Here is an 18013-nt window from a genome sequence, read left to right on the forward strand (position 1 = left end):
GGGAGACAGACAAATACTGAAGGGTTACAGGATGGGCTCTGTCCTCATATAGGGCACATGTTCAGTTTTAGTCTGTCTCCACCTGCTGGAAAGGAGGCTCGACCAAGGTCTGGACTGATCCGTGGTACGTACAGGGAATGCAGAGGCACACTTTTGCCATAGCTTGCAGGACTGCCAGCCCATAGGTCCCACCATTAGAGCAGCATTGGCTCTCCCTTCCTCTGCCTGCCCTCCCAACTCCAACCAGCCCCAGGAGGGAGCCCCATCTCCATCCTCTGCAGCCACAGGGTCCAAATGAAATCTCTCCTGCTTTGCAACTGGCTATAAACCCTTCTGCTGAAGGTGTGGCTGGAGTGGGCAAAGAAGAAACCAAGGCCCAGACTGATTGAACACAAGCAAATGAAACCAATAAATGCAGGCAGAGGCAGAGGGGCGGTGGATTCGATTGTCATTTAATCTGCAGACAACTGCATGCACTGTAAACATAGTCAACAGACTTTCAGCATAATTACTACTCTCTTTTTTACTTAGCTTCTATATATAAAAGTTACATTTTGAAATGTTTGCAGAGGAAGGTCACTGCCCAAGAGAGGCGAGAATGGCAAGAGATGGAGTGTACTGCAATACTGAAGGTGGCAGGAGAGGTGCGGGGTTCCCTGTAGTTTAATTACAGAGGACTCTGCCTGTTCCCAGCACGAGCCCTGTACATTACAATTGTGACCCTACCTCCACAGGGACAGCAAGGGCACCACTGGAAACAAATCGAGTATGCGGTCAGAGTCCGCAGAGGCATAAAGCTATTAGATCCACCAATGCCAAAGCCAATCCACACCTCAGTTCCTGCCTTGTCACTCCTACGCATGCTCTGAAACAGGGTCTGCAGCTTTAGACTTGCTACACACATCAGATGCATACCCTACCAATGAGGAGACTGTTGCTTACACACTGGGGGCCTTGATTCACAACAATCTTTCAGGTTCAGGAGTTACTTGTCAAAAGCTGGAGGGAGCAATAGTCCACTCGTTGCCCCTTTACCTTTTGAGAAATCCAGTTGTCCTATTCCAGGGTCAGCTTCCCTTCCCCTGCCACAAATTAATGTTCACAACTCTCAATGTGGCATCATATGAGCAACAGCAGATATTTCCGGCTGCACCATTTCTTCTGGGACAGCCAAACCACCAGCTGCCCCCTGCGAAACCTCCCCAGTGTAAAAAGACCCTTCTGGTATGATTATTTTCAAAGTGACAGAGGTCTTTTCTCTTATAAAGCAAGTTAAAGCCAGTCTCAGATTTAGAATCTGCTTGCAAGGTAATATTACCCTGTGACGAGCTGAAAGATCAGAGGAATGAGGGAGAGCTGAGCTCCTTATCAACACTCTCCCACCAATACTGCAGCCTACTGATGTACCCCTAAAATCCCAGGCCAAACTCTGCGTAAACAGCACTGGTCGACCTCCTACACAAGCACCATTGTCATCTGGGTGTGACACCACAGCATCAGTAATTTGCACGTGCAGATTTTGTGACCTCGTTCCCTCATTCCAATCCTAGATCAGCTCAGTGCCTCAGTACGAATTCACAGAGGCAGTGGTAGTTCTGACCGAGGGGACAGGGCTATTCAGGGACGATTCCTCTCTGAACATGGGAAGAAATCAACAGGACCAAGGGGTTAATGTTTTAAACAAAAGAACAAACACAAGCAAATGAAAAACAAATAATCTGAAATGACAGGACAAGATTTACAATTAAATAATACTGTTAATAAACTCCTGAGGCTACATGAGAAACTTTAAATAAACTTAAGTGTCACATTCAGATTCTAACTGTCTGCAGGAGCTAACTCACACATTCCATCCCATTTATAGTGAGGAAGAAAAACGTTCAGCTGTAAACACAACCAGCCAGAAAGTGGAGGCAAGTTTAAGAAGGCTCAGCCAGAAACTACATCTGAACACATTTTTTTATGTCTCAGTCCCTCTACCTTTTCAAGTCAGGAGTCCTCTGCTAGCACATTTACCCAGAAATAAGAGCCTGGGAAAACAGAAAAGATGCCAATACGGAAGGGACTGGCTTAGCTGGGCAAGTCAATATAGCAAATCTGCAGCATTTAGATAAAGGAAGGAGAAGACTATATTTAACTCATCCATCCCATAACACTGTCTGTGCAATCCCCCCCTCCCCCCCTTCTAATGTCCAGCTTGCCGGCCCAGGTTTGGGTCAGCAGAAGAGCCGGGCAGGGGAGACAGGAGAGACTGCAGAAACACAGTGGCGAGCCTTTGCTCTAGGTGGGGTATCTGATAACCTGCAGCAGATCTGACACAGGCATGGACACCACCAGGATTCCAGCAAAGAATTTCTGGTAAGAGAGAGATCATATCTGTGGCATCTTCTCCTGGGGAGGAAGTTTTACAGAGCCCTGCAGCACTCAGGCAAAGATGCACGTCCAGTCTCTTCCACCCACGCCCCCATTCCTACACTACTGCCTTATGGCCCCTCTCACTATTCAGTGTCTGTAACCTGCTCACTGTCACAGAGAAGAGAGGACACGGACACCAGACAGACTTCATCAGAGGGCAGCAGACTGCACAGGTAGCATTTCTCACGCACACCAGTGAAAGGAGCACTGCCAGTTCGTGGAGCTGGTGGATTGCTAGTGAGATCAGCAGGTCTGGTTTCTCTGACTAGCTCCCAGTCGGCCCCTTTCCTGACATCTGTAAGAGCTGAAGGGAAAAACTGCCCATGCTTATCCCTCTCCACACGCGATACAATCTCAGCATTTCCCCTTCTGTTCCTTTCCACCTTCTTCACTTTTACTGGCATTTGGTCAGTCATGCACAAAATAAAAAATATTCCACAATAGATGCTAATTATTTACAGAGCAGTGTGTCCTGGGATTCTAGGGTGCATAGCCCCACAGTCTGCCTAGAGTTAAGAGTTACAGAGCCCCAACAGGTGCAGAAAAGCTGAGTGCAGAAGGGGCAAAAGGAGGAAGCACAGGGCAAACCATGTTCTGCTTAGTTTCACCAGTACAGGTATTTTCAGAGTGTCTGCAGATGGTTTCTGTCTCTCCAGCATGACTCTTCCCCCAACACTGCAAGATCTGGGACAACTGATTCAATCAGGGACTCCTTATAACAGAAGTCGGACGTCAGGACCAACAAGATGATGATCCGAGCAGTTGCTGGGAAGGTAGAGGGGGAGCCCTGGACTCCTGGCTTTCTGTAGCTGTGCATTTCTCTGTTCCATGAGCTGCACTGGTTCACCAGACCCCCCTTGTTTCTAAAGGGGATGAATTAAAGCTGACCCCTTTAGAGGACAAACCTAAACCAGCAAACTGATGTTCTGCTTGTCCAAAAGCCTTCTGGCGATGTCTCCTGCTGGCTAGATTATTGGCACACACAGTTGGGAAGCAGCAGAAATTGATTCTAGTGGCAGTGGAGGAGGCAGGCAGGTTTCTCTGCAGGATCACACACACTTCACAGTGTCTCTGCCGTGGTAATCAGCAGTCACAGATCTAAGGGAGGGAGGGTGTGACACCCCAGGTCCCACCAAAGGCAGCAGCAGCACCATCGTCCCCACATAGGGGACAGTCCAGTATCATGAGCAAGCGCCTGTTCCAGTCCCATAGCTGCAATCTGCAGGGCTCTGACTGACATGGCACAGCACGTGCAGTGCTGATCCTAGGTTTTCTCCTCTCGCTCTGTCTTACGCCGTACAATGTTTCGAGGTTTGATTTTTAAAGAAAGTTCCCATAGAGCTTCCTCAGCCAAATGATCACTGAAATCGTTGAAGAAGGAAATTATGTCTTCATTCCTCTTCATTTCATAATGCCTGTGAACCAGACAGAGAGAAGCAAGGTCAGAACCCAGCAAGAGTTACAAACAGAAAAAAAGAAGCTGAGCACTGGAGAAAGAAGTCAGGAGAGAGCCAGGAATGGGAGTCAGAAGTCTGGCAAGAGCTGGAAGCCAGAGAAAGTAGCTGGGCGAGAGTAGGGAACAGGAAAGTGAAGCTGGACGAGAGCCAGAAACAGCAGAGAGAAACTGGGTGACAGTCGTCCCAGGAGTGAGAAGCCAGGAGACAGGCAGGAGCTGGAGAGACACGCTGGGCGAGGACTAGGAGCCAGAGAGACACGCTGGGCGAGGACTAGGAGCCAGAGAGAGAAGCTGGGTGAGAGCCAGGAGACAGCTAGGAGCCAGAGAGAGAAGCTGGGTGAGAGTCAGGAATAGGAAAGAGAAACCAGGAGGCAGCTAGGAGCTGGAGAAACACGCTGGGCGAGGACTAGGAGCCAGAGAGAGAAGCTGGATGAGAGTCAGGAATAGGAAAGAGAAGCCAGGAGACAGGCAGGAGCTGGAGAGACACGCTGGGTGAGGACTAGGAGCCAGAGAGATAAGCTGGGTGAGAGCCAGGAATAGGAAAGAGAAGCCAGGAGATAGGCAGGAGCTGGAGAGACACGCTGGGTGAGAACTAGGAGCTGGGTGAGCGCCAGGAATAGGAAAGAGAAGCCAGGCAAGAGCTGGAAACAGGAAAGAGATGTTGGGTGAGAGGCGGGTAAGAGTCGAGAGATGGAGAGAGAAGCCAGGCGAGAGCCAGGAAGCAGAGTAGTAGGCCTTCTCTTCCAGTAACACTCACACTTGCTGGAAGCAGCGCATACTATCCAGAATGTTGAACTGCTGCCAACGTTTGGAGAAATTCACTTTTCCATCAATGTGATCAGGATTGCCCAGATGCACAAAGGTGAGATCCTGCAGAATCAGACCCCTGTAGAACAAGGGATGGAAGAGAAGCACCAATACTAAAAAGGTTTAATGAGGAAAGAGCCCTTAATTGTGTGGCTCTGAATTCAGGTAGTCTGTGATGACTTTGCTAATTAGTGACAGGCCTAGGGTGGCTGAGGCATTCTGCGTCAATCAACCCCAGCAGACACTGCAGCACAATCATTACAACTAATCTTATATTGGTTACATAGCAAATACAGAGGGCAACCAATCATAACACGTATGTGTGAGGGGTGATCAGTACTAAGAGCTGAATTGTACTTACAGGTAAGGGATGCATGGAGGCTCCACCTCTGCCAGTGCAGCACGGTAAGCTCGGAAGGAGGAGGAGCTATCAATGAGTGTGCAGTACTCTGCCAGGCCCTGTGGGATATACTCAGAGATCACTATGGGCACAAGCCCAGCTGGCCAGCACATTCACACATACTTTACACACTTCCAGACTTTACAGTAAAAGAAGGCCTGCCATGCTCTGCTATATCACATAAGAACATAAGTGATATAGCAGAGCATATACAGGCGGGTAATAAATATTTTAATAAATAAATATATGCTGGGTCAGACCAAGATCCATTGAGCCCAGTATCCTATCTCTGACTGCGGCCAGTCCAGGTCACAAATACTTGTAAGATCCCCAGTAGTTGATCTGTTTCTTGTATCTCACTCCCAGGGATAAGCACTGGCTTTCCCAAGTCTACTTGGCTAATAACTATTTATGGACTTTTCCCTCAGGAACTTGTCCAATCCTCTTTTGAACCCCACTGTGTTGGTTGCCTTGACCACATCCTCTGGCAACAGATTCCATATCTTGATTGTGCACTGGATGAAAAAATACTTCCCACAATTTGTTTTAAATCTACCAGTTGCTAATTTCATGGAGTGTTCCCAAGTCTTAGTGTTGTTTGAAGACATAGCACTCATGATTTTATAAATTTTAATCATATCCCCTCCCAGTCATCTCTTCTCCAAGCTAAAGAGCCCTCTCTCTTTAGCTTTTCTCCATAAGAGAGCTTTTCCATCTCTTTCATCATTGTTGTTTGCTATGTCTTTTTTTGAGATGGAGTGACCAGAACTGCACATAATACTCAAAAGTGCAGTCACACAATGGATCTATGTAAGAGCATTATGACATTCTCAGTATTGTTCTCTATTCCTTTCCAAATAATTCCTAACATTCTATTTGCCTTTTTGATCACTACAGCACACTGAGCCGAAGATGTCAAGGTTCTGTCCACAAGAAGTCCAAGGTTCTTTTCCTGGGTAGTGACTCCTAACATGGAACCCAGAATTGTGTATCTGTAGTTGGAATTATTTTTCCCTATGTGCATTACTTTGCACTTGTCCACATTAAATTGCATCTGCCATTTAGAAGTTCAGTTTCCTAGTCTCACAAGGTCCTTTTGAAGTTCTTCACCATCTGTTGCTGATTTAATGACTAAAGGAAAATCTGTTCTTATCTGCTAATTTTCGTTCCTGTAGTACCACAGATCAGTCCAGATGACTGGGGTTTATGCATCCCTACCAGCAGATGGAGGTAGAGAACAAAGCTTTGAGGCACTGCTACATAACAGAGTGCCACCTGCAGTCCCTCAATATTGACCTGTATCCAAGTCTACCTTAACAAAACCCCAATAAACCTTGGATGAACAGACTTAAAAAGTTGGAGCCCCCTGCAAACTAGGCCCCCTTGATTTAACACCAACATATACCAAACTATGTACAGCTTTCATTATTCTGATTACATCAAATGCCAGCTCAATCAGCTTATCCATTTCCAGAAGCGAGGAAGTCTTTCGACAGATAGGGACGGATCTCTGGACTGATCCGTGGTACTTCAGGAATGAAAATTAGCAAGTAAGAACCAATTTTTCTTTCCTGCTTGTACCCTGGACCAGTCCAGACGAGTGGGATGTACCCAAGCCCCTCTATTCTGGGCCAGAACCTGAAAGACCCACATGCAATATACTCTCCCCAAACCGTTTCCTCTGGAGCCCGCACATCTAAGCGGTAATGTTTGGTGAAAGTGTGAAGAGAAGACCACGTTGCTGCATGACAGATCTCCTGTGGAGAAAGCAGTTAACACTCCGCCCACAAGGTCACCTGCGCCCTAGTGGAATACGCTCACAACCCCTTCGGCATCGGCCGGCCCTTGCAGATGTAAACCAAAGCTATCATCTCTCTAACCAGCGAGCAATCATATCTCTGGAAGCCTTTTTTCCCTTCTTTGCTATACTAAACAAGACAAACAGATGATCTGATCTCTGAAAGGGATTCGTCAGCTTGAGATATTGCAAAAGAATACAACGCACATCCAATGAGTGGAGTTCCCTAGCCAAAAAGGCAGGCAGCTTGACTACCTGATTAAGGTGAAAAAAGGACAATACCTTCAGCAAAAAGGAAGGACCCATGCGCAAAGATACCCCATTGTTTGAAAAAAAAGAGGAAAGGGTCCCTACATGACAACGCTTGCAGCTCAGAAATTTGCCTAGTTGAACAGATGGCCTTTAGGAAAACAGTCTTCAGGGTTAAATCCTTCAATGACGCCCTCTGCATTGGCTCAAAAGAGGGCCCACACAGAACCCAATTCAAATTCCACACTGGACAGATCTTCCGCACCGGAGGACGCAGGTGCTTTGCCCTTCTCAGGAAACGAGTCACAACCGGATGAGATGCCAGCAGTCTTCCCTGAATCCTGTCACACAAGGAACCCAAAGCTGTTACCTGGATCCAAAGGGAATTATACGCTAACCCCTTAGATAACCCACACTGCAGAAAGTCCAAGATCTGCGGGTATCTACTACCTCTAAGGGCTGCACCCTTTTCAGCAAACAGCTGGATTCGAATACCCTCCACAGCCGGACATAAGCCATTGAAGTGGAAGGTCTCCTCACCTGAAGCAAAGTTGCAATCAGCGGCTCTGAATATCCCCTTCAACTGGAGGTGTTGCCTCTCAAAAGCCAAGCCACTAGACAGAAGTGATCCTCCCGATCTGAAAATACAGGCCCCTGATGAAGTAACCATGAAAGATGAGCCAAATGAACAGGTCCGTCTACTGCCAGACACAGAAGGTCCACAAACCATGGTCGATGTGGCCACTCAGGTGCCACCAGAATCACGCTGCCTGGATGAACTTCGATGTGCCGCAACACTCGTCCTACGAGTGGCTACAGAGGAAACACATACAGCAAGAGGTGTGTTGGCTACAGTTGAACGAGGGCATTGATGTCCTCCAATCCGATCTCCCGTCTGTGACTGAAAAAGCGATTTATTTTCGCATTTGCCGGAGTCGCCATGAGGTCTATCACTGGTTTGCCCCACCTTGCTTGCAGCAAGGCAAAGGCCTCTGCTAACTCCCGGTGCCTCAGATCCAGACGTTATCTGCTGAGGAAGTCCGCTTGCATGTTGTCCACTCCGGCCACATGAGAAGCAGCCAGCCTCTCCAGATGTTTCTCCGCCCACACAAACAGCTCCTGCACAGTACCACTAGACGACTTCTCGTACCGTCCTGACGATCAATGTATGCTACTGTCATCGCATTGTCCGAGAATACTCACACTCAATTTGCCCCGAACAAGTGGAAGAAATGCCAACAAGGCCTGCCCTGGTTTCCAGTCAATTGATCAACCAAGCCATCTCCTCTGGCGACCACTGACCCTGGGCCAATTTCCCCTGACAAATTGCCCCATCCAGAGAAGCTGGCATCCGTGGTTACCAGTACCCAGTTGGGTATTTCCAGATCCATTCCCTTCTCCAGATTGTGCCGCGACAGCCACCACGAGAGACTGGACCTGGCATCCTCTGGCAATGGTAAAGGAAGCTGAATTTCCTCCGACTGCGGATTCCACCAGAATAACAGAGCACCCTGTAGAGGACGCATGTGAGTAAAAGCCCATGGCACTAAATTTAGTGTAGAAGCCATGGACCCCAGGACCTGCAGGTAATCCCAGACCTTGAGCACAGACAGGCTCCGGAACCAAACCCCACTCTGCAGCTTGAGGACTCTCTCCAAAGTCAGGAACACCTTCCCCAGTCGGGTATCGAAGTGAGCGCCCAGATACTCCAAGGATTGTTATGCCCAGATACTCCAAGGATTGTTATGCTACTCCCTCCAAGTTTTTGCTCCCCGTTCTTTGTTCAATGTTCAAGTTACATGTAAACCGATATGATGTACCCACGAACACTGGTATAAAAAAGCCTTTAAATAAAAAATAAATAAAATGACTCTTTGCGAGGTTCGTCACCCAGCCCAATGCCCCCAGAAGCTGGAGTACCCACTGGACTGAACAACCACACTCGAATCAGCCAATCGTCCAGGTATGGATGAACCAGGACACCCTCCTTTCTGAGTGCCGCCACCACTACCACCATCACCTTTGTGAATGTGCGCAACGCCGTCGCCAACCGAAAGGGAAGAGCTCAAAACTGAAAATGTTCTCCCAGAACCATGAACCTCAGAAACTGCTGATGTTCGGGCCGAACAGGGATATGAAGATAGGCCTCTAACTGATCCAAGGACACTAGAAACTCCCCTTTGTGCACCGCCACCATCACTGTGAGCAGTGTCTCCATCCAAAAACAAGGTAACTGGAGGAGGGCAGCAATTACCTTTTGCAGATTGAGAATGGGCTAAAAGGTCCTTTTCTTCTTTGGCACCACGAAGTACACGGAATACCTGCCCTGCCCCCTCTCCTGAGGGGGCACTGGAACAATGGCACACAGAAGTTGCAAGAGCTAGAGCATGTACCGCACTGCCTCCTGCTTGCTCCGGGAGACACAGCGGGAGACTACAAAGGCGTCCCTGAGCGGCTGAGAAAATTCTAAGGCATAACCGTCTCTTACCACCTCTAGGATCCACCGGTCCGATGTTATTTTGGTCCACTCCTCGTAAAAAAGGGAGCGCCTCCCTCCGATAGCTTCCCAAGAGGAATGGACCACCACACCTTCATTGTCCGACCTTACTTCCGCTCCTTCCTAGGGACCTACCGTCTCTTGTGGACCTGCGCTGATTCCGAAAGGGCTGCTGTCTGCCCGAATTCTGTTTCTGTTCTGCCCGCTCGAAATCTCCTAGTCTCTCAAAAACGGGCTCGTGGCGGAAAGGACTTCCTTGGACCCTTTTTGCCTTCAGGCAACTTATTGCCTTTTGATTCTCCCAACTGCTTCACAAGCTTCTCCAAATCCTCTGTGAAGAGGAGCTTACCGAAGGAGAGGTTCGACAGCTGGGCTTTAGATCATACATCCGCCAACCAATTTCGCAGCCACAAGAGCCTTCGTGCCACCATCGCCGAGACTATACCCCTAGCAGAAGTTAGGACCATGTCGTACAGAACATTGGCCACAAGGCCACTCCTGTCTCTAAACGGGTTGCCGGCGCTGCTTCAGATGCCGTTCCTGAACGCTTGTCATGCGCCTTCTTCACCCAGGACAAACAGGCTTTCTGCATCAGACTTCTGCACACCGCTGCCCGAAGGGCCAAACCTGAGACTTAAAAAAGCCGCTTGAGCAGAATCTCTAGCTTCCTATCCTGGAGATCCTTGAGAGGCGCTGCTCCATCAACGGGATGGTAGACTTCTTAGTAACTGCTGATATGGCTGCATCCACCTTGGGAATTCTCCATGACTCCAAGGTCTGTACCGGCAAGGGATATAATTTCTCCATAGCTCTCGCGACCTTCAGGTTCCCCTTGGGAGATTCCCACTCCCGATCCACCAACTTCTTCTCCTGCTTCAGTAATGGGAATGTGGTAGGGGGTCCCCGCAATCCCTCCAGGAGCGGATTCACTCCTTACTTGTCGGAGTCCTCCTAGATGTCTTTTAATGCAGAGTTCCTCCAGAACCTGGGGAATCAATGGACCCAGTTCCTCTCTGTGGAACAGCTGTACCACTCGTGGGTCATCTCCTTCCACAACTGGAACCGCATCCGGGTCCTGAGCGTCCAAATCCTGCATGGGATCTGAGAAGTATGCCTGAACAGAAAACCAACATGGAGAAGGAAATCCCCAGAAGCCTCTGCTTTTCTTTAGCCTGCCTAGGCTGAATGGACTCTGAGTGACTTTCTGAGCATGACTTACAGAATGTCCCTGGATATCTGTAGAAGCAGGCAAGCTGGCACCAGACAGTTGATGTCTATTCATAGAGTCACAAAGAAGAAACAACAGGGGAGCTTCAGGCACTATTCTCAGGAGTTTGTAATCAACATAACTACAGACGTGTTGATTGTCTTGACCAGTAAGAGTTTAACAGAACAAAGAAAGCCATGGGAAATGGGCCACACCTCCTAGGAAGAAACTAATCAGGGATAGTTAGGGATGATCTAATCATGCATTTGACATCACAACTTATGTAAATGATCCTTTGGGCAGTCATGCAAATCTCTAGAACCTTCTATCCTTTTCCTGCATGTGAATGTTATCTATAAAACAAGGGTCACTTCCTGTATCCAGAGAGATGCTGGTCAGTTTGTAAGACTAAGGGCACTCAGTACCCAGCATCTCCCGAGAACACTTATATTGACTAATAAAAATACATTATACTTTTTATTGAGTCTAAGTGTTCTTGTGTCCCTGGCCATAAGCATAGAGTGGGCTTTACAGATCCCGCATGACCTCCAATGGATCCTGGTCCAGGTTCTGCCTCAGGTCTCCCAGGGCATTAACTGGGTCCTTGTCCGGTACTGGACCCCCTTGAAGCTGCCCAGGATCATCCAGGCTATCCAACGAATTGCCCTCCTCCAGAGTTCACCCCAGTTGCAGCATCTGCAGGATCCCTCCTGACTCCACTGGCCTTCTAGCCCTCTTGGCCATCTGGGACTTCCTAGGCAAGGACCTCTTTGCCCCTAACTTCTTCCTGGCTAAATAAGCCTTATGAATGAGAAGCACAAAACCTGTGGAAAAAGCCTCCAGGTCCGAGGAGGAAGAGTCCTGATCGACTCCCTCACGAACCCCACCCCCATCTCCTGCCACTAGCAGGGTCCTTTCCCACAGGCAAAAGCGAGGGAGGGGAATCCCGGGGCTCAGAAATGGCAGCCTGCACTTCTGCATGTGCTGCCAACATGGCCACCGACCCAGTCGCCTGCACTTTTTCACCGCTCCCTGGGGGTCCCGCTGAGGTCTGGGAACACCCCCCCCCCCCGCGAAGCACATTCACAGCAAAACCAGGCCGCATTGAAGCGACTTTGCCAGACACCGCGGCCATGGCAAAGTCTGCCATGATGCACAGGAGCCAGCATGTCGGGGCGGTTGGGCCTGCACATGAAGTCAGGCCTAAAAATAAATGCAGCTTCCATGATCATACTCGCCGCTGCTGATATTCAGCACTAACCTTACTCCGACGCAGGCAGGCAATTTGGCCTGCTGCCTCTCGGCAGGAAAAAAGAACTGCTGCTGCCGATCTCCTACCTCTTTTTTTTTTTTTATTAAACTAAATTAAAGAGACAGGGCACTATGAAAACAAGGGGACAGAAATACTCTACTCCCCTGCTTCTGGAGATAACAGGCTGAAGAGTCAGGCCACTGAGGGAGACAAGGGCCCAGAGGGGGAGAGGGAACCAGTGCCCCTGGATATCTACCCCCCCTCCTGCCAAAAAAAGGGCAGAGTCCTGACAGGGATTGTCAACCCCCCCCCCCGCTCTACCTGAGGGATGGCCCATGCAGGAACCTAACACTTTGGGGAGCTGAATCCTCTTTTTTTTTTCCCCCCAAACACCTCCAGATCCAGGTATGCATCTCTACCTTCTGCTGGAGAAAGAGAAATACTGAGGGACTGCAGGTGGCACTCTCGGTTATGTGGCACTGCCTCAAATTTTTGTTCTCTGCCTCCATCTGCTGGTAGGGATGCATAAACCCCACTCGTCTGGACTGATCCGAGGTACGAACAGGAAACAATTTTGTGTAATTTGCAAATTTGTTCTTCTCACTTGTTGTTCCTTTCTCCATTTCATTTATGAATAAGCTAAATAGCAATACAGACTCATGGGGCATGGGCGTAAGCATCCAGAGTGCACAGTGGTGCACAGGCACCATCAGCTTTAAAACGTGGTGTGCTGTGCACTACCAACTGTGTGCACATCTAGGAGTGCGGCAATAGAGAAGAGTCCCGTGAGGCTGCAGCAGACCCCATCTTGCCGGTGGCCGAGAAGAGGCTCATGAGGCCACCAGTGGGACCCCATTTCACCGGTGGTCAAGAAGAATAACAGGTCCGGAAATCTGCCGGCAGACTCCATCCTATCGGTAGCCGAAGAGAAGAGGTCCAGAAGTTGCCAGCATCTGAGAAGAAGCAGCCCGTTCTCCTGCTTTTCTAAGTGTGCCGGCCTTCAAACCATGTGCTGCCAATGTACTCTTATGCTGATCTCATGCATTGCCAGATCAGCATAGAGGAAGTGCTAGCCCCGCGAGTTTTGACTGCGTCGGGCAGGCAAATGAGGAGTAGTGGGAGAACGGGTTCCTTCCTCTTTTTGGCCGTCAGTGGCCTCCTGGGCCTGCTCCTCTTCTCAGTCGCAGGCAGGAACGGGTCTGCCGGTGGCATTCCGGACCCGATGGGGAGCCTACCTGTTTTTTGTATGTGAGTGAATGGGAATCTGCCTAGTTGTGAGTGTGGTATGAGAGAGAATGGTAAACTGCCTGAGAGGGTGTGAATGGTAACCTGCTTGTGTGTAGGTGTATGTGTAGTCTGAACAGTGAATGGTCACCTACCTATGTGTGTGAATGGGAGCCAGCTTGGGGGAGGGGGGGATGTGAATGGGAGACTGCCTGAGGTGTGTGTGAAAGCCTGTATGGGGTGTGAGAGAGAAAGAGAGTATGTGGGAGTGAGAACCTGTGTGGGTGTGTGGGAGTGGGAGCCTGCATGTGAGAGAGCCTGTGTGTGTATGTATGAGAGTGAAAGAGAGCATGTGAGAGCCTGTGAGTTTGTGTGGCAATATGAAGCTGTGTGAGAGAGAGAATGCATGTGTCTGTGGGGGGGATGGGAGCTTGCGTGTGAGAGACAGCATGTGAGAATGAGAGCCTGTGTGTGTACGTATGTATGGGAGTTGGAGCCTTCGTGTCTGTATGTGAGAGAGCATGTAAGAATGAGAGCCTGTGTGTGATTTTGAGGGAATGGAAACATGCGTGTAAGAACATGTGAGTGTGAGAACTTGTGTGTGGTGGGCATGGGAGCCTGTGTGTATGTGAGAGAGAGCATGCAAGAGTGGGATCCTGTGAGAGAGAACGTTTGTGTGTGAAAGTACGCATGTGAAAGAGAGCTTGTGTGTGTGTGTGTGTGTGTATGGAGGAAGGAAAGAAGACAGGAGAGAAGAAACAAAGAATAAGAGAGACCCTGAAAAAGTTATAAGGAAAGACAGAGAAGGGGAAAAAAAGAGAGTGGAACCAACCAATTAGAAAAATAAGATCAGACAACAAAGATAGAAAAAAAATGATTTTGCCCTTCAGCAACTGGAATATGCCATCTTTGGGAATGTGCATTTCTTATATATTTGTATTTTGCTTTTTCTTCAGTACTCCTGAGTTCATAGAGTCTGGTTTCTCTTGTCTTCCATTTCAGTTTTGCCTGCATGTTTCTGTTTCCATCTTGTAGTCCCTTATTCTGTATTAGGTAAGGGTCTGTCTGTGATGTGCACATGTGACAAAGATGCAGTATTTTGATTAGCGTGTAGTTTTTCTGTAGGGATTTGTAGCAGTTTGGCTTATTCTGTTGGCCCAGTAGGTGGTGTATTAGTGTTCTAGGGCCTGGTGTGTCACACACAGGCTTTCACAGGCATGTGCATGGGAAAGAGAGCCTGTGTATATGAGAGAGAAGGAGTGTGTGTGTGAGCATTGGTAATTACAGTATATCAGAAAGGAAGTATGTAAAAGAATGAATGTGTTAGTATGTGTGTGTGAATAAGAAAGATCTCCTACCTCCCCAATCTATGATAATCTCAGGGTGAGGGGAAATCAAAAGGTCCCAGGTGTGGATAGCAGGAGATTTTTTAATCCTTATTAGTTTTAATTATTGGATGTAATTTGATGGTTCTATTGTTTTGAAACATTTTATTGTTTTTTGGGGGGGAAATATTAGAACTTTTTAAATTATTGGATGTTTTATTCATCAGATGTTTTGAAATATTCTATTGATGTTTGGGAAATAGAACAAATGTATGCACTTTTTTTAAAATTATTGGATATTCGTTGGCTGTGTTGACATTTATTCTTTTTATTAGCATGGCTTTAATATTATGAATGATTTTATTACTTAATGTTTTGCGAGGAATAATAGTACAGTCGGTTTTCTGGTTTCCAGTACAATTGTTGTTGGCACATTTCTATTTTGTATTTGGTGAGGGTTTGTCTATATTTTAAAGGTCCAGTTCTTGAACAACTAATTCTTGCTGTGAAAATGATGGTACTTATCACTGGATTTTACGGCATTATGGTCCTCACTTCCTCATTTCTATTTTCAACAGAAGTTTGCTCTTTATTCATTTCATTTGCATGCAGAAAATGGTTTTGAATATTCTTGCAGAAAATATTTTTATCATTCACATATTTTATTGTAACTGCTGTTAGTAGATTAGGGGATTATTTTAAGGGATGAATTTAGGTAATTGTCCCTCTAAGGATTGGGTTTCTGTGAGCATAAAACTGATAGGCTTTTTGCATCAAAGAAAGCAGTGCTCACAAGGTCCTCACTTCACTTAATGCAATGCCCCAATTGCATTAATTACCTTTCTCTATTTGAAAAATGACCATTTAGTCCTTCCCTCTGTTTCCTGTCTTTTATCCAGTTACCAATCCAAAATAGGACACTACCTCTGATCCTACAACCTCCAATTCCTGAGGAGTCACTCATGAAGGACTTTGTCAAACGTCTTCCTGAAATCCAAATACACTATCAACCAACTCACCCTTGTCCGCATGTTTAAATCTTCAAAAAATCTAGTCAATTGGTAAGGCAAGACTTCCCTTTGCAAAAACCATGTTGACTCTCCCTCATTAAACGAGGTCTATTTTTGTGGTCAGTACTTTTGTTTTTAGGAATAGCTTCTACCATTTTGCCCAGTACCGATGTCAAGATCATGGATCTATATTTTCCCCAGATTATCCCCGGAGCCCTTCATCCCTAATCCAGACTCCTAATGAGAAGAGATGGTCCTCTCTGCTACAAGACTGAGCATAACTGGATCTCTTTCTAGTATCCATATTCTAGTTCCAGCAGTTGTTTGTGCTGTACTCTTCCCCCAGCCTGTTCTGCCACACTCCCTTCTCCCCTGCATGTCAAGACAAAGCTTTCCCCAAATCCCACTCCGGGTTATTTTTTTCCTTTGGTATGTACTGCAGTCTATGACTTTGTCACTATGGAGGGCAGAAAACATAAAGAACCAGCAGGAGGAGCAGAGGTGCAAGGGAAAGGAGGATCCAGATGTGCAAGAAACAGTCAAGCTTTTTAGATGCCTCACAGAGGGTGGATTCTCTGCTCCATGAGAAACTAAAGAGCTCTTCACCCTTTACTGAAAAAGGGAGAGGCAGGAGTCCTAGTGAATCTCCAGTCTGAGGTGAAGGCACACAGCTGCTAAGATCTGGGAGCTTTCCCCATCACCCAATAGAGCATTAAGATTGAAATGCCTCAGTTCAAGCCCTATGTCCAGCCAGTCATTTTGTCATGTTTGATGACTCCCATGCTCCAGAGAGCAACTTGCGATCACACTCACCTCAGAGGTCTGTTTTTGCCACTCCAATCTGCGGATAGGAGCAGAGTCCAGCGCTGAGAGAATTGCCAGGTACGAGTTGAAATTATTCAGCTTCCGTAAGTGCTAGAAGAAGGTAGACCACAGGAAACTGGGAGATCAGCAGGGCACAGACACTGCCTAGACCTGATAATCATAGACCGCAGCTTTCTAACCTTCCAGTCCATTGCAACAGGATGGGGCATGGGGTACAGGAAAATTGGGTCTTACCTGCTAATTTTCATTCCTGTAATACCACAGATCAGTCCAGACCAGTGGGTTATGCACTCCCACCAGCAGATGGAGGCATAGAACAAAACTTTGATGAACTGCTATATACCAAGTGTGCCACCTGCAACTCCTCAGTATTGATTAATTCCCAAGCCAAGATACAATAGAAAACTTTTAAACCTAACAAGGGCGAACAAAAAAACCCCCAAGGGTTGGATTCCCCAGAACCTAGATAACCCAGCTCCAGACCTCAACTCATAATATGCAACATGAATAGAGAATATCCCTTTATAGACTTCTTATATACAGCGGTTAGCTACCAGGCAATCAGTCTTTCGGCAGTTTTACCAGGGTGGGCCTCTGGACAGATCTGTGGTATTACAGGAACGCAATTTTCCTTTCCTAGACATACCCAGATCAGTCCAGACTAGTGGGATGTACCAAAGCCACACTACACCAGATGGGAACCCAAAAGACCCGCTCTCAGAACACTTTCCCCAAAAATAGCGTCCTCCGGTGCCCATACATCCAAACGGTAATGTCTTGTAAAGGTATGCATAGAGGACCAGACCGCAAACTTACATACGGGCTACAAACGCGCTCCACTGGAGCGCACTGTACTGTATCGGCCTACATACGGTGGAGCGCACTGTTACCCCGCATTTGGACGCACGTTTTTGACGTGCTAGCTTTACCCCTTATTCAGTAAGGGGTAATAGCGCATCGAAAACGTGCGTCCAACCCCCCCCCCCCCCGAAACTAATACCGCCCGCAACATGCAAATGCATGTTGATGGCCCTATTAGTTATTCCCGCGCGATACAGAAAGTAAAATGTGCAGCCAAGCCGCACATTTTACTTTCAGAAATTAGCGCCTACCCAAAGGTATGCGTTAATTTCTGCCGGCGCCGGGGAAGTGTACAGAAAAGCAGTAAAAACTGCTTTTCTGTGCACCCTCCGACTTAATATCATGGCGATATTAAGTCTGAGGTCCTAAAAGTTTAAAATAATAAAAAAAAAATAAAAATTTTAAAATCGGCCCGTGGTTTGAAAACCGGACGCTCAATTTTGCCGGCATCTGGTTTCTGAACTCGTGGCTGTCAGTGGGTTTGAGAACTGACGCCGGCAAAACTGAGCGTCGGCTGTCAAACCTGCTGACAGCCGCCGCTTCCGTCAAAAAAGAGGCGCTAGGGACACGTTAGTGTCCCTAGCGCCTCTTTTTACCGCGGGCCCTAATTTTCATGTTTGTCCCTCCTGAATCAAGTGCACAGGAGAGTGTCCTGGGTGCTTGCCCGCTCTCCCACAACCTTAACTG

General features: G+C 47.6%; 1 protein-coding gene across 3 annotated transcripts in view; it reads right to left on the reverse strand.

Moving 5' to 3' along the window:
- Nucleotides 1-431: 431 nt before the first annotated feature.
- Nucleotides 432-18013, reverse strand: part of RAPGEF1 (Rap guanine nucleotide exchange factor 1) — a 193428-nt gene continuing 175846 nt past the window's right edge. For all 3 annotated transcript variants that reach the window (XM_029611075.1, XM_029611077.1, XM_029611076.1), the window contains 4 exons: nucleotides 16454-16555; nucleotides 5040-5137; nucleotides 4629-4757; nucleotides 432-3830 (listed from right to left, as the gene is read on the reverse strand). In XM_029611075.1, coding sequence (XP_029466935.1) covers nucleotides 3680-3830; nucleotides 4629-4757; nucleotides 5040-5137; nucleotides 16454-16555 — 480 coding nt within the window. In that variant the 3' untranslated portion in view covers nucleotides 432-3679. The remainder of the gene's footprint in view (nucleotides 3831-4628; nucleotides 4758-5039; nucleotides 5138-16453; nucleotides 16556-18013) is intronic.

Source organism: Rhinatrema bivittatum, chromosome 8 (genome assembly GCF_901001135.1).
Source record: "Rhinatrema bivittatum chromosome 8, aRhiBiv1.1, whole genome shotgun sequence".
NCBI lineage: Eukaryota > Metazoa > Chordata > Amphibia > Gymnophiona > Rhinatrematidae > Rhinatrema > Rhinatrema bivittatum.